Below are 23,593 nucleotides of genomic sequence, written 5' to 3'. Positions count from 1 at the left end.
TAATTCAAGCCTCAGACGCTACCAGTACACTTCATGGTATCAATGAGGATCATTGTAGAACACTTGCTCGAATTATACCACTTCCTCTTTTAACAGTCTGGAAGCTAATCTGTGAATCAATAAAGAGACTTTCTGGAAAATTAATTTCATTGTTTCTTCAGAGCATATGAGCTGTTGCATATGCTGGGGTTCTTAGTTGAGTGAACAAATTAGTAAATCAGCCTCTGTGTGTGTGTGTGTGTGTGTGTGTGTGTGTGTGTGTGTGTGTGTGTGTGTGTGTGTGTTTGGCAGCAGAATGAGAGAGGATTCACATTTCAATTACAGGCAATCAAAGCTCAAAAATGGTGTTGCAAACAGTTGTGAAAACAGTATGGGCTGGCATTATGAACCTCCACAAGCTAAACATTTAATTGTGTGTGCTGAAGTGTAATTTTCTCCTTTTCCTCCCCCCATTCACCTGACTTGCCACATTTCCTTATTCATAGTATACTACTTCTGAATACTGTAATACAACAGCTTCCATACATGAAAGACACATCTGAATTCTCTAAAATATCATTCAGGTGATTTTTTTTTCTAAAGGATCTCTTACACAAGTAGCTTTTATTAAAGATTAGTTTGATATCATTATTACATAAAATGCTATCTACACAAATAATTGATAAATCTTAACAAAAAGTTGTTTCGAATATCAGATTTTTGGACAAACATTGTAAGTACCTATTTTTCAGACCAGTTTTTGATTCTATAAACTCCACTATTTTCTGGCTGTTTAAAATGATAGATTTTGTCAGTAACATACCTGCGATACCAGGATTTGTTGCTTCACCAGGTGATTGGCATACAGTATCAGGCGCATTTTGCACGTAAGTTTCTTGTAGAGATGTATTACTGACATCATACGCTGAGTGGACACTAACAGACACATTAGCTGCTGGTGTTGCTGAAGGTACAGTCATTATTGCATTCGGCCATCTTCGTTGACCCTCCATAGCTGTGACAGGACTGCCCATCTCTGGTGCTGACTGGATACTAGAAGCGCGGCTTCTTGAACACCCCGACTGTGATGCCCAGGGCAATGGTATATTTTCATATATGGGCTCTGACTGCTCTTGGGCACCTGCACAGCATCTCATCCCTGAGTCAAGAACATTAGCTACGTCCATATATGTGTGATGTGTTTCAGCACCAAGAACAACATTTTGAGCAGATGGTTGTGCATGAGGTGATACCAAATCTGGACTGGAACCACTGACCTATAAACAAAAAAGATGTTTATTAATAGTGCTGATGTAAACTGCGTACTTTGGACTCAAAAAATACACGCCAAATTCAATTTTCTGTCAGATGGGTTTGCAATCTAGTATTATATTCCAAAAATCATTTTTATCTCTGAAGTTCTTCAGATGGAAACCCACTAAAAATTTTGTGGTTTTGATTTTATGATGATACTAAATGTTCATGCAATTGTGGTAGAATTTAATTTGTTAAAAATGTTAGCACACTGTGAAGTTCTATCTACACTTTTGTAATTGTTTCGAAAAACAATAGAAACACATTAACATCCTCACAGCATGATTTCATCACATTTAGTGATTTATCATGAACAATCAAACAATGGAAAATCCAGGTTGAAACATCAAAATTATAAAAAATGGAACTGGCACAACGAGAAGATTGTTATAATTTACCATTTGGCCAAAGCCCTCTACAGAAAAGAATGTGCATGCGCGCGCGCGCACACACACACACACACACACACACACACACACACACACAAAAAAACTTTTCATTGTGCCTGTCTGCAACTGAACGTGTCATATTTACGGTGAGTAGCAATTATCCTTTCCTTTATATTGTTTATCATGAATAATTTGAGCCCAACTAACATTAAGTTTAGTGCTGTATTCTAAAATGTTGTTGTTTGTAGAAGAAATTCTACTAACAGCAGACATTTATGGGAGTGAATACCACTAACGATCGTTGATCATGTTACAGAGACATTTATAGATTGAAGTATTTTCATTCAAAGCCAAAATGTGAGGCATGGAATGGGTCATATTTTGGTTAAAACATACTTGAATACTCTCAAACAATAACTTGACAATACTTTTAGAGTAACTGTTGGGAGACTATCTGACAGGTAGTTGTCAAAGACACTACTTCTTCACCAGGAATGCAACCATCACAACTTTCAGTCACAAAGAATAACTTATTACAAATGGAATTTTGTCATTCATAAAAATCAGGTCCAACAGCCGATCAGTTCCAGTCATTCCACCAGGAAGGAAGCACAGGGCTTGTGTTGTCTGTAGTAAAACCATGCCTAGATGGTCAATACCGTGGTTGAATCGCGTCCGCATTGTTACTTTGTGCCAGGAAGGACTCTCAACAAGGGAAGTGTACAGGCATCTCAGAGTGAACCAAGGCGATGTTTTTCGGATATGGAGGAGATACAGAGAGACAGGAACTATCGATGACATGCCTTGCTCAGACCACCCAAGGGCTACTAATGCAGTGGATGAACGTCACCTATGGATTATGGCTTGGAGGAACCCTGACAGCAACGCCACCATGTTGAATAATGCTTTTCGTGCAGCCACAGGATATCGTATTATGACTCAAACTGTGTGCAATAGGATGCATGATGCACAACTTCACTCCTGATGTCCATGGCGAGGTCCATCTTTGCAACCATGACACCACGCAGCGTGGTACAGATGGGCTCAACAACGTGCCGAATGGACCACTCAGGATTGGCATCACATTCTCTTCACCAATGAGTGTTGAATATGCCTTCAACCAGACAATCGTCGGAGACGTGTTTGGAGGCAACCTGGTCAGGCTGAATGCCTTAGACACACAGTCCAGCAAGTGCAGCAAGGTGGAGGTTCCCTAATGTTTCGGGGTGGCATTATATGGGGCCGACGTATGCCACTGGTGGTCATGGAAGACGCTGCAATGGTTGTACAATACGTGAATGCCATCCTCCAACCAATAGTGCAACCATATCGGCAGCATATTGGTGAGACATTCGTCTACATGGACGACAATTCCCACCCCGATCATGCACATCTCATGAATGACTTCCTTCAGAATAATGACATCGCTCGACTAGAGTGGCCAGCATGTTCTCCAGACATGAAAACTATTCTTGATAGTTCCCCAGTTTGAGGAATGTGCGGGTCTTTGCATATTATGAGAACTGCTTATTTCAACTTTCTGCACTCTTCAAGTTAGGTACGAATTAAACCATTTGTGCACTGTCCCACTCATGCCACAATACTTGAGCTTGTCTAGCAGAATTTCATGATTTACACAATCAAAAGCCTTTGAGAGATCACAAAAAATCCCAATGGGTTGTGTTCGGTTATTCAGATCATTCAAAATTTGATTGGTGAAAGCATATATGGCATTTTCTGTTGAAAAACCTTTCTCAAAACCAAACTGACATTTTGTTAGTACTTCATTTTTACAGATATGTGAAGCTACTCTTGAATACATTACTTTCTCAAAAATTTTGGATAAAGCTGTTAGAAGGGAGATTGGACGGTAATTGTTGACATCAGATCTATCCCCTTTTTTATGCAAAGGTATAACAATAGCATATTTCAGTCTATCAGGGAAAATGCCCTGTTCCAGAGAGCTATTACACAGGTGGCTGAGAATCTTACTTATCTGTTGAGAACAAGCTTTTAGTATTTTGCTGGAAATGCCATCAATTCCATGTGAGTTTTTGCTTTTAAGCAAGTTTATTATTTTCCTAATTTCAGAGGGAGAAGTGGGTGAGATATCAATTGTATCAAATTGCATAGGTATGGCCTCTTCCATTAACAGCCTAGCATCTTCTAATGAACACCTGGATCCTAGCATCTTCTAATGAACACCTGGATCCTACTATATCCACATTTAGAAAATGATTATTAAAAATATTTTCAACTTCTGCCTTTTTGTTCATAAAGTTTTCATTCAATTTGATGGTAATACTGTCTTCCAGTGTTCTTGGTTGACCTGTTTCTCTTTTAATAATATTCCAAATTGTTTTAATTCCATTATCAGAGTTGCTGATTTCAGACATGATACACATACTTCTGGATTTTTTAATAACTTTTCTTAATATAGCACAGTAGTTTTTATAATGTTTGATAGTTTCTGGGTCACTACTCTTTCTTGCTGTCAGATACATTTCCCTTTTCCGGTTACAAGATATTTTTATACCCTTAGTAAGCCATGGTTTGTTACATGGTTTCTTACGAGTATATTTAACTATTTTCTTGGGGAAGCAGTTTTAAAATGCATTTACAAAAGAGTCATGAAATAAATTATATTTTAAATTGGCATCAGGTTTACGGTACACCTCATCCCAGTCTAACTGATGTAGGCTTTCCCTGAAATTTGCAATTGTTAAATCGCTGACTGAACGTACTACTTTGGAGGACACTGCTGAATGGAGCTATATCATATATTGTAACTAGCTGTGCACCATGATCAGAAAGACCATTCTCAACAGGCTGAGCATTTATCTGGTTAAACTTATCTTGGTCTATAAAGAAGTTATGTATCAGTGAGCTGCTATCCTTTACCACCCAAGTAGGAAAATCAATATCGGGTGTCAAATTGAAAGAACCGAGTAATACTTCAAGGTCATTTTTCCTATTACCCTCTTTCAGAGAATCTACATTGAAGTCCCCACAAATAATAATTTGCTTCCCCCTGTCTGACAGATAGCACAACAAGGAGTCCAAATTTTTCAGAAATAGATGAAAATTTCCCGATGGGGACCTATATACAGTTACAATTATAAATGTGCCTTTATTTAATATAAGCTCACAGGCACATGCTTCTATATGTTTCTCTACACAAAACTTTTTTGTTTCAATACTTTTTGCACAATGATAACTTTTGACATATATGGCAACTCCTCCTTTCTCCATATTTTCTCTAATTACATGTGCAGAGAGCTTATATCCACTTACATTTACCTTATCCATATCAGTAACAATGTGATGCTCAGACAGGCATAGTATATCTATCTCATCCTCAGCTTCTAAATCTTCTAAACAAACCAGAAGCTCATCTATTTTATTCTTTAAACTCCCAATATTTTGATGAAATATACTTACATTATTTTTAATTATACTTTTATGAGAACCTTTCCTTATTCTAACATTTGCAGTACTCTCCTGTTTGAGTTTCTCATTGTGCTTAGGCCTAGTTCCTATATCAGTGGTCACATGGTGTTCAGAGAGGCAGATTATGTCAACTGGGTTGGGTGACTTTAATTCATCAATGCAATTACCTAGGACTGAGATACAACTTGGTGGAGATAAAATTTCTGGTGATTGATAATTGACAGCTGTGATTGGTGATCCAATATGCTAGAATTGTGCTGTTTAATTTCTTTCCTAAACTGAAGATTTGTTTCAATCCTGACCTCTTGTAGAACTTGACATCTTTCTGTCTTACCTATCCTAAAAAAGGTGCTGCTCCAACACCTGTAACCACTGGTATTTTACCATTCATGGCAGTACCTCCCCCCCTTAAATTTCCTGCTATTACCCCAGCCAGTTTACCCTTCCCTTTCCTGTTGAGATGTCGGCCGTGCCTGGTATAGTCCCACCTACTGATAGAATCAACAGGAACCACACCAATATGAGCCCCCGCACCTGACCCAAGCAGCTGTTCCAACTCCAAATTAACTCTCCCAACAGAAGAGTTCAAATGAGGCCAGTCATGGCATCTCCGGACAGATACAAATTCAACATTGGTGTGTCTCGATGCCGACGCAATCTTTACCAGGTCACACTCCATACTGTACCCAGAATCTCTGTCGATACTGTTCCCTGGCCCTCCCACAATAACCACGGTGTCTTCCCTGGTAAATCATTTACAGAGTGAACCTAAATCCTCTGTCACCTGATCCAGACTCGCACTTGGTTTGAAAAAATTTGTGACCTGGTATTCTGGTCCTAATTCCTCCTGCAGAAGTTGGCCTACACCTCTGGCATGCGAACTGCCTAACAACAAAACTTTCTTCCTTTTCGATGACTTTCCTACATTCTTTTTCAATTTCCTATTGAAAGTTTGTTGTGTCCTGTCTACACCTACCTCTGCTTGAGGCTCATCAGTTTCTAACTGAAGCAACAGGTCAAACTTATTTTTGACATTCACCACAAAACTGTCAGACTTAGTTCTAGGCCTGTTCCTTCTGTTACCCGTTGTCACTTCCCACCTCTCTTTGCCCTTCTCCCTCCTTAACCTGTCCAGATCTTCCCTAGCCTGATCTAGCTCAGCCTGAAGCGCAGCAATTTTCCCCTCCTGTTCCACTATCTTCCTATCTCTGCTGCAAATCCTACAAAACCACTGATGAGCCTGATCCACTTTCCCGACACCCACGTCCCTGCAGTGCCCCCAGTGAAAAAAACTACTGCATCCATCACACCAAACCCCGGAACTAACAATTCTACGGCAAGTCAGGCACTTCTCACTCATGGCAAAAATAATACTTTAGCTAGAATAAATCAATTAAACTACCGAAAATCAAAAAAGACGTTAAAAGAATTAAGCCTATTCACAAATGTATATAAGCAAGTTTCTGATTTAAAATTCCGCTGTTTTTCTGAGATCTGTATTAAAACAATGAAGGTATACGCTATTTATTATATATTTTACTTGATGGAATGAAAAAAAAGGACAATTAAACGAGATACTTTAAGTTTGATTCTCCAAAAACATTACGAGAATTAGGCCTATAAACAAATGTATATAAGCAAGTTTCTGATATAAAGTTACGCTGTTTTTCTGAAATCTGTATTAAAACAATGAAGTTATACGTTATTTACAGAATGTAGTTGTAGGGTCAGTTTAAGATTAAGAATTAACCTAATGTCTACAATGAGTTCATTAGAGACAAAACTCGGTTTCAGATTGAACCAGGGCAGGGAGGACAATCAGCCACCATGTGTTTTTCAAAAGAATCATTCTAGGAGTTTCCTATTTGCTATAAGTGATTGAGAAAAAGAACATAAAGCCCAATCTTGATGTCTGGAAGGGGATTTGAACTATTTTTCTTTTAAGTGTAGTGTCTTAACCACTGTGCCAAGAATAACTAATGATTTCCTAATTATTTCAAGAATACTAATACTTGATACACAAATACAAATATCCAGTGTTAATTAATTAAAACATGCTAGTTTACTATGCACATTGACAGATGGCTTTACTATGCACATTGACAGATGGCTGTCTTTATTTTAAACTATTTGTTACTGTGGTCAACAAATTTAACATTATTAGTGAGGTCAGATTTAAGTAATTTCAATTTTTTTATTTGGAAATTAAAAAACATAATTTGTTCCAAATATTAGTGAAAACATTGTTAATGAACCTTGACAACATACACCAACTGCTAAAAAAAAATTGATTTTCCCATAACAGCATTATTTTCTAAAAGTTCTGAAAATTTTTGTAATTTTCTTTCATAATGTTCACATTGGTAAAAATAAGAGAAATAATAAATGCACTTTTCCTGTTCTAATTGTAGCTGTAATGTATAGCTTGCTCACATTTAATATTTGGATCAAACAAAATTTGCTGTGTGTGCAGTGCTGCTGTTTTCATGTCTTTGGATCTGTGACATACCACACACCTGCTCTGTGATGATTTTTTTGGGGGGCAGTTCCATTGCAATTCTTGTTACATTTCCTTTTCAGCCTCAGTTGACAATCTCTCGGAAATCTACCTGATAACTGTGCTTTGCATTGGATGTAACTTTCTAACATCAGATGTTTAAGATTCATTAGAAATTCTCTTCTCTTCTTCTTCTTCTTCTTCTGCTTTTACGGCCTCATTGGACCACTTCAGTCAATCATTTCTGGTCCTCTTCTTTGGTATTTTCCCCTTCCGAGTGGCCCAGTATCTCTTCATTCGTTCCGATGCTTTTCGTCGTTCCTCATCTGTAAATACCCTTTTCATTGTATGTCGTTTGTCAATTTTTGGTTTAAATCTTATTTCTGTGTCCCTCAACTTCTTTAAATTTGGCGTTTTGTTCTGCAAATCATCCAGAGTTATTTCCAGTTCTTCCATATCCTCTCTTATTTCCTTAAGCCATCCTCCTTGTTGTTTCAAATTCCAGAGTTTCTCAATAATTTTCCTTGATAATCTGGTTTCTGGTGTCCTCAGGATGTGACCACAAAATATTAAATATAATTTTTTTAAAACAGTACCACATGTGCACTGACTTCTATGACAATTTCAACTTACCATATTTGTAAGAACTGGGAGACTCCACTACTGTAGGCAGGTTTGTTAAACCCCAGGGATGGAAAATGTGTCTGCCCTTCACCATGAGCAAAGCTAAATTGACAATGACAATGCCATCTAAAGATTGTAAATGCAAGCTACTGAAATGTTCCAGTGTGAATTATGTGCCATCTTGTGACAACGTTGAGAACTACATCGACTGAAGTGTGTGAAAACACAGCACAGTAATGAAAAGGTTAAAAAAAAATATGAACATGTCAAATTATTTATGATAATTGTTCATTTTTGACATTAAAACTGCTTTCTATCTGATAAATTATATAACAGTTTGGGCAAATTGTACTACACTGAAATAAATTTTGAGAACTTGTTTTGCAGTTTGTAAATTTGCTGGTTAGAAGTTTTAACTCAGAAATGCATTCAGCAAATTTCATTTCATAATTTTTGATACTATCAAGAAATTTGATCTATATTTCAATGAAAAATTAATTTTCAGAAGTTTTACTTCCTGACTTTGCTACTGGAATCAGAGATTTGTCATCATGGTTTTGTTTTTGTTATCAAAAAATTCTTTCTAGATCACTTGAGGAACTTAAGTTCAACAGAATGAGGATCACTAGTAAGGAGAAAGGCAGGAACACGAAGTCTGTGACTAGCTGAAAAATTGGTACTATGGAGGAAAAGAATATTAAGGTTTAATGTCTCATGAACACCAACATCTTTAGAGATGGATCACAATGTTGAAAGTTAAACAGTGGAACAGTGTGGGGTATTTGACATGCCTGTCATTGTATTCAGAATGACTAGGAAAAAGTGCTTTCCCTGAATGCAAACTACGACAGTGTGGAAACTTGCCACTACATCATTTCTGTGTAACTAAGAAAGCAAAGAGTGGGTATGTAACAGACCAACGTGGAATCATCCTACTTTTCTTGTGTCCCTCATATCAACATCATTTTTTATCCTTTATTTGAGCCAATTTTGCGAAGGACACATATGTGACAGTTACACAAAATAGGTAAATACTTATTCATACCACATTTTCATGAGACTTATTTACAGTGTAATTTCTCAATCATTCATAATACTATTATGATTAATTTATCTGGAAATAATTTTTATTCAGAAATATGTAGACTTTAAGATTTGGAAGGAACACAGAAATTGAAATCTTTAGTGAGCAAATAGCTGTTTGTTTATAAATTGATGTAACTCATTTAAAAGCCCACATTCTCCTCTTTTCCACAAACATTTTACTTTTCCCAAAAACTTCCTATTCCAAAAATTATTCTGAGTCAAAGCTTTTGTTATCCAGACTGTTTGACTCTTAAACACTGGTTGTTTCCAAAATTCAGTACTACAGATTAGTAGACCAGATATTTCTGATTCCAAAAATGCCTACTTTCATTAGAAGAACTTGTTAATTTGCTAACTACCCAATTTGGAAACTTTCATTTTTAGCAATGTTTGGTAGGCTCCGGGAGCTGTCGTGGAAGTAGAAACCATATCCATAAAGCAGTACCTATAATTCTGCCCTTTTTTCTGATTATCCAGCTAACAATTCAACAGACTTGCTCTTTTGCCTGTTATAATTTTGTGTACTCTAACTCTACTACCTGTTATGTTAATATTAAAAACATAACAACAAATTTTGACTTTTAATCTTACATGAGTCTCTAGGTAGGTTTACTGGACAATGCTGTGGCCAGTCAGTGCATAATAACAAAATTGTCGACATCTTTGTGTTGCAAGCCAGCATCAGAAAGTCAGTCGTTGGTTAGTTATCAAAAAGTTTACATCATGTTATATGACCATGATGTAATAATCTCAGTGTTGCTAGAAGTCAGTCTGTGCTTAGCTACTAAATTGTAAACATCATGTCATAAGTTATTTCGTGTGAACAGTTACTACATGCTGCAAAAAAAGTAACTAAAACAGACTTCATTTGGTTGTTAGTCAGAGCCCTGCAGTGAAAGTGGACAGTGAAAATATTACCATTCTGTCGAAACATTCATAGGGTAGGTGCTGACCTGTGACACATTAACAGTCCAAATAACTGGATAAAAGCTGGTATCACTATCCTACTGATGTCAACAAATGTGAAAAGATTGCAACTTAAATTATACAGTGTTGTGTTCATCATTTAACAAACTTCTACATCTACATCTACATCTACATGCACATACATACTCTGCAAGCCACTGTATGGTGCCTGGCAGAAGGTACCCCGTACCACTACTTGTCATTTCCTTACACGTTCCACTCGCAAACAGAGCAGGGGAAAAATGACTGTCTACATGGCTCCATATGAACTCTAATCTCTCTAATATTATCTTTACAGTCCTTATGTGGCATCTACACTGATCACCCAGAACATTATGATCAAATTACCGAATAGCCAGTATGTCCACCTTTAGCATGGATAACAGCAGTGACACGTCATTGCATGGAAGCAATGAGGCCTTGGCATGTCTCTGGAGGGAGTTGGCACCAGATCTGCACACACAAGTCACTTAATTCCCGGGGAGGGGGGTGATGAGCTCTGATGTCACATTCAATCACATCCCAGATGTGTTCGAGCGGGTTCAGATCTGGTGAGTTTCGGGGTCAGTCCATCAATTGGAACTCGCCACTACGTTCCTTGAACCACTCCATCACACACTCCTGGCCTTGTGATATGGCACATTATCTTGTTGAATAACGCCACTGCCATCGGGAAACATGATCGTCATGAAGGGGTGTATGTGGTCTGCAACCAGTGTATGATACTCCTTGGCCATAATGGTGCCTTGCATGAGCTCCACTGTACTCACAGGTGCCCAGATGAATGTTCCCCAGAGCATAATGGAGCCACTGCCAGCTTGTCCTCATCCCGCAGTACAGATGTCAAGGAGCTGTTCCCCTGGAAGACAACAGATTTGCGACCTCCCATTGGCATGATGAAGAAGGTATCGGGTTTCATCAGACCGTGCAATACTCTGCCACTGCACCAATGACCAGTGTTGATGGTCATGTGCCCATTTCAGTAGTAGTTGCCACTGTTGTGGTGTTAACATTAGCACATGCATGGATCGTCTGCTGTGGACACCCATTGTTATGAGTGTCTGGTGCACTGCGTGTTCAGACGCACTTGTATACTGCACAGCACTAAAGTTTGCCATCTGTCCTGCTTTACCAGTCTGCCCAGCCTACGACGTCTGACACCTATAATGAGCTGCCCAATTCCACAATGTCTGGAGGTGGTTTCACTACGCATTGAAGACACTCACCCAGCACTCCTCAAACAACCAACAAGTCGTGCAGTTTCTGAAATGCTCATGCCACACCTCTGGGTCATCACAATACGTCCTTAGTCAAACTCAGATAGATCATGCGCCTTCCCAATTCTACACACGGGCAGCACACTCACCAATACTACATGCACAGTGTGTGTGTCTGAGTAGCAGTCATTCCTCGCCAGGTGATGCTGCTATCGCCTGGACAGGTTTATATTGATAATATGTCAGTGGTCATTATATTCTGGCTGCTCAGTGTAAGTTGGCAGCAGTACAATCATTTTTACACTCAGCCTCAATTGCCAGTTCTCTCAATTTTCTCGACAGTGCTACTCGAGAAGAGCTTTGCCTTCCCTCCTGTGATTCACATTTGAGTTCTTGAAGCATTTTTGTAACTTTTGCGTGTTGTTTAAACCTACCTTAACAAATCTAGCAGTCTGCCTCTGAATTGCTTTGATGTCTTCTTTTAATCCGACCTCCGGCAGTACTCAACAATGGGCTGCACTAGTGTCCTACATGCGGACTCCTTTGCAGATCAACCTCATTCTCCTAAAATTCTCCAAATAAACTGAAGTCAACCATTTGCTTTCCCTGCTACAATCCTTACACACTCGTTTCATTTCATATTGCTCTGCAACATTATGCCAACATACTTAATCAATGTGACTGTGTCAAGCAGCACACTCTTAATGCTGTACTCTAACATTATGGGTTTGTTTTTCCTACTCACCTGCATTAACTTACATTTTTCTACATTTAGAGGTAGCTGCCATTCATCACACCAACTAGAAATTTTGTCTATGTCATCTCGTCACCAAATCAAATAGTAACTGGAAGATGGACACTGACAAGAAGTATCACTACTATCAAGATAAAAAACAGGTCAGCAACTTTACAAGTGCACCTGGCTGGTTTCCCCGAGAACATCAATCAATTTGCTGCCAAGTAGTGAAACAACGGTTAAGATTTACTTTGAATCAGTTATCACACAATGTGTCCAGGCTGCAACATTGCGAAAAGTGACTACAAAGTGAGAGTTGTTTTCCGAATGTCAGGCAGAAGTACATAGAGGCACAGCATATGGCATGAGGACATTACAAGGCATCAAACAGCACTACTGACTAAGGGCTGTATTACAATATTTTACTGGTGTAATTTTAGTCAGACATTGAAGTACCACAATTGCAAAAACAGGATATATTTGAAAAAATGAGGACACAAACAGGTTTGTAATTTTGGGATCACGAACTACAACAAAAGTGGAAAATTATGAGTACAATAGTCTTGTGTAAAGTGATAACAGAAAAATGTTTGTTTGATTACATTTTGTGGCATTTTATGGGCAATTACAATAATAAGAGTATAAAAATGACGTGGAAGATTGTTGGTTTGTGGCTATCACAACAGAAATGAAATGTTTATTTCTGTATGAGTAGCTTGCATATTTTATGTACACAAATGCATATATATTTGAGAATTGTTATTATTATTATTATTATTATTATTATTACATAAATATCCAGTCCCCAATGATAACAATAGTCCAAATAAAGTGTATTATATTTTATGACACAATACTGTGAACAATAAAAAGCTGCAGATTTTAATAACTGACAATTTGTCTCAGAAAACTATAATTTCTTTGAGTAAAGGTTTAAATGATGAGAAGACCTCTTGGGAATTAGTTAACAAGGAGGTGTTTGTTGATTCAACAACCATGGATGTTACCATCAGTGACACATCCTGCAAGCCGATCAAGCATCAGACGGCTAATTTCAGGTCAATGCTTCATTGTATGCATAAAATCTCCATCTGCCCCACCAAACAGCAAAAGGCAATCAGCACAATTAAATCAGTTGGCCATAAAAATTGGTATGATGATTTTGTAGTAGCTAAGTTCTCCCAGAAAAGAAAGCAAGAATTGACAATAAATCACTTCAACAAACAGTACATAGAGGAAATGTGAAGGACGCAAAAGCAACAAAGCAACAAAGTATGCAATCATACTATATATAGGCCCACTTTCATACAAAATATTCAACCCATTCAAAAGAAGTGTGTCAAAATCAGCTTTTCCAGCACTAATAAATTTCAATAGAGAGTTTTACACACACTTCCACACATTATCATCATCCAAAAAAATAAGAAGTCTGTACACAGAACTGTAATAACTATCCAGATTTTAAAAGGTGTGACGTGAAGTCACTTATGCGGTATGCACCTATTTTTATGCAGTTTGAAGGTAGAATCAGTGCTATGATTGACACTATAAAAAATACTTGGAAGTCACAGGTTGTGAGGTGATTATTTAACAATACATTTCAATGTGTACATTGTAAGCTTAATCTGAAAAAATCTGTAAACACAGACAAATAATACATAGCACCATAAAGTAACAACTGTCTTAAACACAAATCTCATGTTGTTGGAGAGCGGAGCCAATAGGAGGTTGCCAGATAGAGGTGGCAATCTATGGTTTGGCATGATGAATAAGATTTTTGTTACAAAGCACATAAGATTAAAAAATAAATACATACACTGCCCATTTCATAAGCAATACTGGTAATTAGTGTACAATGGCACTGTTGAATGGTAGGAAGTACAGCACATAACACAAAGCTAGTGTTAAATAATTACCTAGAAATAGTTAACGTGGGTTTCATAGGCAACACTGGTCATTAATGTGAACTAAGAACATTAAAATGGAAGAAATTATAACACACAACTGCAATGATGTAAAATGAACATACAATTATGAATCAGCTGAGGACCATCCAGGTAAGGGAAGCTGAGGCTGGAGTCCATGATGAAGAAATTAACTCAGTTTACTATATTAGCCAACTCATAACTGTTTTTCAGGGAATAAGACCATGTAAAATAAAAATCTTCTTTAATTTTCTATTAAGGAAACCATTCACATTTGTGTTAGGAGCATGACGTGAGTCAACCACTGGTCTCATTACATGGGTTTTCTTGGTGAAGCTTTGCCTGGGCCTTGAGCATGGGAGGTTGTGGATTCAGGACTACTGTACTTTTTTTATTAAACAAGGATTGGAGGAGAAAATTAGAGGAACTGATATGTCCTTTAAGCTTAACTTGAAATTAAAGAAGAGGATTATATGTTTATTTGCAGCAGATTTTGACTGCTCTTCAGTTTGCAAACATTTTTGCTTTAATAAATGTTTTCTTGTCCTGGGTGAAATCCAGTATTTTATTCAGACACCAATGTACAGTATTTACTTGAATCTAAGCCGCACTTTTTTCCTGGTTTTTGAAATCCAAAAAACTGCCTGCGGCCTAGAATAGAGTGCAAAGTAAGCGGAAGTTCTGAAAAATGTTGGTAGGTGCCGCCACAACTAACATCTGCCATCGAATATATGTAGCAGGCACAAAGATAAATACTAGCACCAAAACCTCTGCACCAGTAAATAAATTAAAAGAAAAGGTAGAAGAATGTAAACACTGTGCCATGTATTCTTTCATGTTTGCTACTATCTCATTTAAATCCTGTCTGCCTAATAAACTATGAAACTAGAGTGAGACAACAACAAACGCGGAAGAATATACATATTATGTCATGTTTATATTCATATTATTCTTATGCTGAATAGTGATACAGTCAGAAATGAAGGACGGAAGCTGACTAGATTATTAAATCTAAGATGACTCTAATTTCTGTGCAGAATGTAATGTACTAAAGAGGCATCTGCAAAGATTTTCAAATGGAGAAAATTTTCACTAAACTCTCGTTCAGAACATCTTCTACCATACGCAGTCTATTATTTGGTTCTTGTTGATCACTATCAAAGAAAGCAGCAGTGTAAGTAACAACAAATAGCAGTCTCTTGCCATTGTTTTGCTTATGAGACAATTCCTCTCTCTCTCTCCCTATTTTTTTTTTTTTTCGACAGCCGCGGTAGCGAGGCACAAAAGCAAGCCATGCCGCGAGCGGCAACAGGTCGTAAACACTCATTATCACAATGTGACAAACAATGCATGACACATTAAAATAATGTAGTTTCAGCTTAGAGTGACGTAAACACCTATAACAAAGAGAACGGCACTTATCAGATCAAAGCAAAATAAGCAATCGATTCAGACCAGATGAAGCACTTGAAAAAGGAAGGGTATCCGTACAAATAAGGACGGAGCACCTGACACATAGCAACGGCTACTTGGTAAAGCTTAACTGTTAAGCTTACGACTCGAACCAAACTACTGTAGCTGTATCTTCATCCATTTGACCTAAATTGTGTCCCATGTTACAATGGACCAACTTTGTTTCGATTTGGAGGTGCGATCTAAAACTCCCCCCCCCCCCCCCCCCCCCCCCCCCTTGAATTTCGATTCTCAAATTTCAGGTGCAGCTTACATCCAGGAAAATTTTTTTTCCTTGATTTCGAGTCTCATTTTTCAGGTGCGGGTTAGATTCCAGTACGGCTTAGATGTGAGTAAATACGGTACGCTAAGTTTCCTCATCTCACAACAACAACATGATAACCTAGGTCATGGTGAGCATGTTCATAAACATTTTTGTAAGCAGGATGGTTAACCTCATTCGTGTGGTTTTGTCAAACAAGGAACGTAGGTCACTTGGTAACGGTTTCAGTTATAACCTACCAGTTAAGACATATGATGGTGTTATCAAGAAAATGACTGGGTGTCTAAACAGCTTGTGAATTAAGTAAAAATTTGTAAAGGACACAATCAGAAATTGCTGTTAAAATAGTAAAGTTGTTGAAGAAAGCTAATAATAAGATGGACACTAAGACTCATTAGATGCCTACTGCTAGAAATCTTAACACTAAACTGCAAAATAGCAATGTCTTTGTCAAAGAAGACAAATAAAGGCAACTCTGTGGTCCTGATATCAGATACTGATTATATTTCTAAAACACTAAACTTCTTTGAAGTAAATGGCATATTTGAAATTAAGAGGGATCCTCTCCCTCAATTTCAAGAAGCTTAAAGGGCATATCACCTTCTCTAATTTCTTCCTCCAATGCTAGGTTAATAAAAAAAATGTATGGCTGTTCTGAACCCACAGCTTACCATACTCAGGACCCGGGTAAAGCTTCACAAATAAAACTGTCTGGCAGGGCAGTGGTTGACTCAAGTCATACTTCTAATTCAAATTCAAATGTTTCCTTAATACAAAATTAAAGGTCTTTACTTTTACAGGGTTTTATTCCCTGACAAATAGTTACAAGTTGGTTAATATTGTTAGAGAGCTTATTATCTCTCAGGAAGTGACACTGGCATCATTAGACATCAAAAATTTATACACTAACATCCCCATTGCGAAAACATTGGAAATTATTAGGAGAAATTTGATTAAATCCAATAAAATGAGCACTGGAGAAATTTGTGAATTACTGAATTTACTGCAAGCTTCATTGTCATTCAATTACTTTCCTTTAATGGCAAGATATTTCTTCAAAACAAAGGGCTAGCAATGGGTAGTTCTCTCTGTCATTCTAACACACATTTTTGTCAACAATTTGGAAAACAAATTCTTTGCTTTGAATCTCAATCTCAATGATGATATTATTTTGTACTATAGATATGTAGATGACATTTGTTTAATATACCAAAGGGATGCAAATGACGTTAAGAGCTTCGCTGGGCTATTCCGTCAGATGCATGAAAATATACAGTTCATGGTACAGTTAGAGTAAAGTTTGTCTCTACGTTTCCTGGATTTACCACTAAAAACAGATGTTTCTCAACTGGTAACTAACCTTTATCGGAAACCTATGACTGTGGATTTAATCATTAACGCTGACTTAAATCACCCATGGGCACATAAGCAGACATACTTCCAAGAAATGTTTAGTAGACTTGCTAAATTACAACCTAATGATGATGGTGTTAAGGACAAGATTGGTATCACTGTGCAAGTGGTGCTGGCAAATGGTTACCCACAAAACGCAATACAGGCAATGGAAGTAAAAATTCCTAAGAGGGATAGGCAAACACAGCACAGAAGTAACAAAATAAAATTCCCATCATTACACTACTATTCCCCAGACTCGGAAAGAGTAGGCAACACCTTCAAACAAGACAAATGTTAAAACAGATAATAAACTGGTTTCATTTCTCCATCACAGTCATGAAGAGGAAAAAAGTAAATTTAAAAAAACCAAGCATTTATAAAATCACGTGTGGGTCTTGTGATTGTGCTTATGTAGGTCATATAGGGAGATACTTTGAAACCTGATTTAGGAAATATATATACAAAAATAGTGTTGTCTTAAGTTTTCACTTTAGAAATGACATCTCAAAAGATTTAAAAATTTTGCATGTAGAATAGAATCAATATTTTGGAGGAACTTCAAATCCATGTGCCTTAATCTAGACTCCACAAAAATAATAAATGAAAAGGCAGTAACAACATGACAGTGATTGTATAAAATTTGTGATGGAGTAATGAATACATAACAATGGGCCTGTTTCAGTAAGAATTCTTCTTCTTTAAAATGGTACATAGAGATGCTGTGGTTTTGAATGAAGATTTATCAAATAGTCATAGGCCTTTGGCCTGTTCTGTTTTCTTTTAAACTGTTCTGTTTGTTATATCTTTAGACATACAAGTTATTGCTAGGCCATCCACAGGAAAATTTTGTTTAACTGTGTGTACATCAAGGCATCCCCTACGTGGCTTAGTTCTTGTTAAGACTGTGGTGGGCTTACACTGCGGGAATTGCACACCCACATTTGGATTTTATCTCACTGATCTCGCTGTCCCCCTCCCCCCTCTCTAACCACTCACCAGCCACTTGGATGGTCCTCAACTGATTTACAATTCTACGTTCATTGTACATCATTACTACTGTGTGCTATAATTCCTTCCATTTTAATGTAGTTAGTTTACATTAATGACCAGTGTTGCCTATGAAACCTATTTTGTTGTATTTCTATGTAATTATTTAACATAATGGTCATTATCCTACGTTACTCTACGTACATGGAAGTAAGGTCATGTTTCTACAGTTCTACCTACATGTTATTATCTTTGTTTTATTTATTTCTATCATCTGTCAGTGTTGCAACCCATGTAATTAATGTATGCTCCTGTTATTGTATGCTGTAATTCCTTTCACTTCAGTGTTGTTAGTTTATATTAAAGACCAGTGTTGCCTATGAAACCTATGTTGTACTATTTCTACATAATTATTTAACCCAATGGTCTTTGTCCTTCGGGGTTACCTTCTGTACATGAAATTGTGCTCATGTTTCTCGAATGTGCTTTATATATGTCACTACCTTTAGGTTTTACAGTATATCTATAATTTACAGATCCCACTGTACCTCTCTCCGCCCACTCTCCAGCTTATTGCATTGTGATGAATTAAATGTGATGTTCACCATGTGTGAACTGCTACATCATCTACAAAGATGATACTGATACACATTGTTATACATGTATTGTAAAGAACTTTTCCTTTCATATTTACCAGTATTTGTAGGCAAAGAAAAATCTTCAATGGTACACCATTTTCATATAGTTTTATAACAGTGAAATTTCGAACATGGTGTTGCAGTACGTCATATAGTGCAAAAATCATATTTCACTCAACATAAGGTGATAAAACACACACACACACACACACACACACACACACACACACACACACACACACACACACACTTGAAAATGGAAATTATTTCTGAAACATGTTGTCTGCAAGTAGACAAAAGTCTTGACTGGTAGTAGCAAATCTTCTGATGAAGAAGGTTTTGATGAAAAAGGAAACTATCATAACGTTTGATTTTTTGTCATATTGTACACTTGTGATAGTTTTGTGTGATCACGAATGTGTGTGATCACGAATGTAAAATTAGAGAGATTAGAGTGCGCACGGAGGGTTTTCCGGCAATCGTTCTTCCCGTGAACCATACGCGACTGGAACAGGAAAGGGAGGTAATGACAGTGGCACGTAAAGTGCCCTCCACCACACACCGTTGGGTGGCTTGCGGAGTATAAATGTAGGTGTAGATGTAGTGTGGTTGTAATTAATAAGCAAATAAAACATACTGCCTAGTAGAAAGTGGCAATTATTTTTTTACGTCCAAAGACAATCAAAATGTTATATGCTTAGACAAAGCAAAGAAATAAAATTTGGTATCCCCTTCTTTATGTGGAATCTAAAAAGTAATTAGGCTTCTTCAACCAATGAAAGCAAAGGTTCTGCTCCACTAAAAAGAAAAAAGATTTGTGACTTACCACTCAAAAATTTAGAACCGGCCTCCTGAAATCATTCCATGGAAAGAAGAGTTCAATAAATCTTATAGGCAGAAATGAGTTACAAGAGAAGATGCATGAAATCTTGCCAAAGATCAGGATTGAAGACTGAATGCATTGAGTGTCTTGCTGGACCAGTTCAAAGTATGTCCTATTTAAGTGGAGAATGTGGTACTATGGAATATTGGAAGCACAGTACTTTACAACTCCTGATACAAGTATTCACTGTCCAACAAAACTTTTCTGAGACTGATTTTATTCCTGGCATATAAACAATGGCAATGCAGTAATTACTGTGGCAGCTTGAATCAACAGTTATGGGCAACAGCTATGCATTCAACCGTAGTGATCAGGCAGTGTTAAATGGTTCACATATGGCTGCAACGTGTCTTCATTGTTGTCTCACAAACTGCGATGGAACAATGAACTGAACATATCTAAATCAACAGTTCAAGACATTCTCCAGAATGTTTTGGAGAAAAGTGAGTGCAAAGTCTGTCTCAAACAAAAACAATTATGCCTGGACATTTGCTGTGGCTTGATAGAAATGAAAAAGTGTAGACAAAAAGCATCACAGGTGATGATACTTGCCATTACCAATACAAAACCCACCACAAAACAACAAAGTGCAGAATGGGTCTCTGATGATTCACCAAGACCAAAGAAGGAGCCAATGTAATGTGGAAGTTGATAAACATCCCAAAGAAGGATTTTTCTGACAGCTTCACATGGTTGTATGAATGTTCTGTGCATTGTACTCAAGTTTTGGGAGACTAAGTAGAACACCTGAAGTGTTGAAACCACCTTTGTAACTTGTAACTTCTCTCTCTCTCTCTCTCTCTCTCTCTCTCTCTCTCTCTCTCTCTCTGTGTGTGTGTGTGTGTGTGTGTGTGTGTGTGTGTGTGTGTTTTTCTTTAAAAAAAAAAAAAATCCAGTCTCAAAACTTTTTAGGCTGACAGGGTATGGCTCTAAAAGCATTACACAAAATATATCAAAATGGCATTGAAATGATTCAGATTCACAGAAGCAAAGTGATAAAGAAGTTTATACTTCTCGCTTGAAAAATTCAACTAATGAATAAAAGGCTTTCTCAAGTAAATAAGTCTTTATTTTGAAATAATGCCCCATTACTAAGTAGGCCTTTTATGTAGTTTGGCACTGAATTGAATATTTTGACACTGGAGTACTGAACACTTTTTTGCACCTATGTTAAATTTTTGAGATCATAACAGAGGTCAGCCTTCCTTCTTGTGTTGTGACCACACGTAACATTTCATCGGTTTTGTAGCGGCAGAATTATCCACCATGAAACTCATAATCAAATATATATTGGGAAGTTTCACAAAGTATCCCAAGTTTCTTAAAGAGATTATGTCAGAAAGCTTTGAAGAATCGAAAGAAAACCAGTGTGGAACTAAGCCAAAGAGTGAATATGGATGAAACTCCTCTGACATTTGATGTGCTGAGTAACAGAACTGTTGCCATGAAAGGTGATAAACTTTAACTATAAAAACAGGTGGACATGAAAAAATTCACTACACTGCTGTCCACTCACGTTGTGTTGACGGCATTAAACTTACTGCAATGATCATTTGCAAGCCCAAATAAGTGCCAAAACCTTCTGAAACACTGCCAGGTGTTGTCGTTCATGTACAGGACAAGGGTTGGATGGACAAGGCTGGTATGAAATTATAGCTTGGAAAAGTGTGGGAGAGATAGAAAAGTGCTTTATTAAAGAAGAGTTCTCTTATTGTGCTAGATTAGTTTAGTAGTCACTTGAAAAATTTTGTGAAAGAGAAACTGAGACAGGAAATACAAAGATTGCTTTTATTCTGGGAGAACTGACTTCACAATTGCAACCTCTTGATGTCTCAATAAATAAACCATATAAAGTGTCTATGAGAAAGGAATGGAAGAAATGGATGATGGATGAAACCTAACATGAATTCACACTGAAGGGAACTTTAAAATGACCTACAAACAAACAACTATGTCAGTGGATAAAACAGTCATGATCTAGCATGAGAGAAGACATTATCATTAAATTTTTCATGGAATGCAGCATAAATAGTGCTCTTGATGGCAGTAGAGGCTAGATTACATATGAGGAGGACGACGACGATGATGAAGAGGAACAGAGAGAGGGATGAGGATGAGGAGGAGGAGGAGGAGGAGGAGGAGGAGGAGAAAATTGACAATCTTTAGGCACTTTAAAGATCAGTTCAGTTTTATAAACTAAGAATTTTTTTAGTCTGGCTTTGTAATATAATAATGAAAATGGTAAAAATGATATTTTTTTAAAAAAATTGCTTGATAATTAAGGTGCATCTTATGGTCCATACTGTCCTATAGTCCATGAAATGCGGTAATTTCATAGCACATGCTAAGAGCGGAAGCACCCAAAATAAGTAGAATTTGTGACACTGATGTCATCAAATTGTGGGACTGACCTAATGGCAAAAGTAGCTAAGGACAATCCTTTTATGGTGTGAAGGATATGATGTTCCCAGCTGATCCTACTGTACATGTGCCTTTTGCATTTGCTGACTGTCACGTACAATAGAAATCTTCTGTGGGAATTTGTGATCAAAGCTTTACTGTCAGTGAGTTTACTCTGAACTAAGTTAAGAGTTCTGAACATAATCTATTGACATCAGCTCCTATATTAGTGGACTGTTTGTTGTTTATCATGATGCTAATATATCAGCAAACATAGTGAACTTACATGTTTTGTATGACAAAGGTTGGTCATTTATGTACATGGGAAGCAGCAGCAGACTAAAGACAGATCCTTGAGGGACTCCACAGAGTACAGTCAGTCAAACTCCATCTCTTTCCAGAACTACCTTCTGCTTCCTGTCTTTGAGTACGGATTTTAGCCAGTTTCCCACTGTCCCTCTGATGCCATAGAGTAGAACATAAGTTTATTGTCTCGCAAGATATAATTTCAAGTCACTGACTTAATGTACAGGAGACTCATCAAAACAAAAAAACCAGTTTACAATTTTTCTTATAATACATTAATACAATATACTGTACTGCATAAATACTAATAATTTTTATTAGAAAGTAACAAACTTTTAAAAATGAACAGTCGTAATACTTGCTCTCTCCTGCTCAAAATTTCATGTTCTCATTCATGAATTCTTCTACTGAATAGTAACATTTCTGCACTAGTTTCTCATATAAGATTTCTTTTCAGTGTTTCTAAATTTACACTGAGCAATTCTCTTCCTTTCACTTTGTTATAAATTTTCATATCCATATACCGTGAAGTTTGAGCATAAAGTTTTAAATGCTGGGCAGGCAGCATAAAATTATTTTGATTTCTGGTGTTGTAATCATGTTGAAAATGACCTGCTACTGATATATAAGCATAACTGTGTACAAAGATAATCACCTCACAGATGTAAACAGACGGAAAACTTTGTGAGGAGTGGATGACATGATGTTTCTTTGCCCTACATTGTGCATATTTCTAATGATGGTTTTCTGAAGTTTTAATATTCAACACATATGGTCTGAGTTACCAAAATAGAATTACATATCTCATTGCTGATTCGAAGTAGCTGTGATATACAACTTGTCTCATGTCCATACAGGTAGCATTGTATAATATTCTCATTGCAAATTCTAGGTTATGTAATTTATTTACAAGGTACCATACATGTGAGCTCCATGATAGATTTTTATCCAGTTGCATTGCTGGTTTCTGTGACTGACCTGAATATCATTTAACTTTGCTTGTTTTGTTTTAAATTGCATTAATTGAGTCTTTACCATGTTTAATTTTAACTCATTTAAATCAAAC

General features: G+C 37.1%; 1 protein-coding gene across 1 annotated transcript in view; it reads right to left on the bottom strand.

The window, feature by feature from the left end:
* LOC126183596 (tyrosine-protein phosphatase non-receptor type 14) overlaps nt 1-23,593 on the bottom strand; it is a 187,322-nt gene that overhangs the window by 71,460 nt on the left and 92,269 nt on the right. Inside the window, exon 15 of the mRNA XM_049925699.1 lies at nt 803-1,256. Coding sequence (XP_049781656.1) covers nt 803-1,256 — 454 coding nt within the window. The remainder of the gene's footprint in view (nt 1-802; nt 1,257-23,593) is intronic.

The sequence above is a fragment of the Schistocerca cancellata genome, chromosome 4, assembly GCF_023864275.1.
Source record: "Schistocerca cancellata isolate TAMUIC-IGC-003103 chromosome 4, iqSchCanc2.1, whole genome shotgun sequence".
In the NCBI taxonomy this organism is placed as follows: domain Eukaryota; kingdom Metazoa; phylum Arthropoda; class Insecta; order Orthoptera; family Acrididae; genus Schistocerca; species Schistocerca cancellata.
This window is presented reverse-complemented; position numbering and strand designations above follow the sequence as displayed.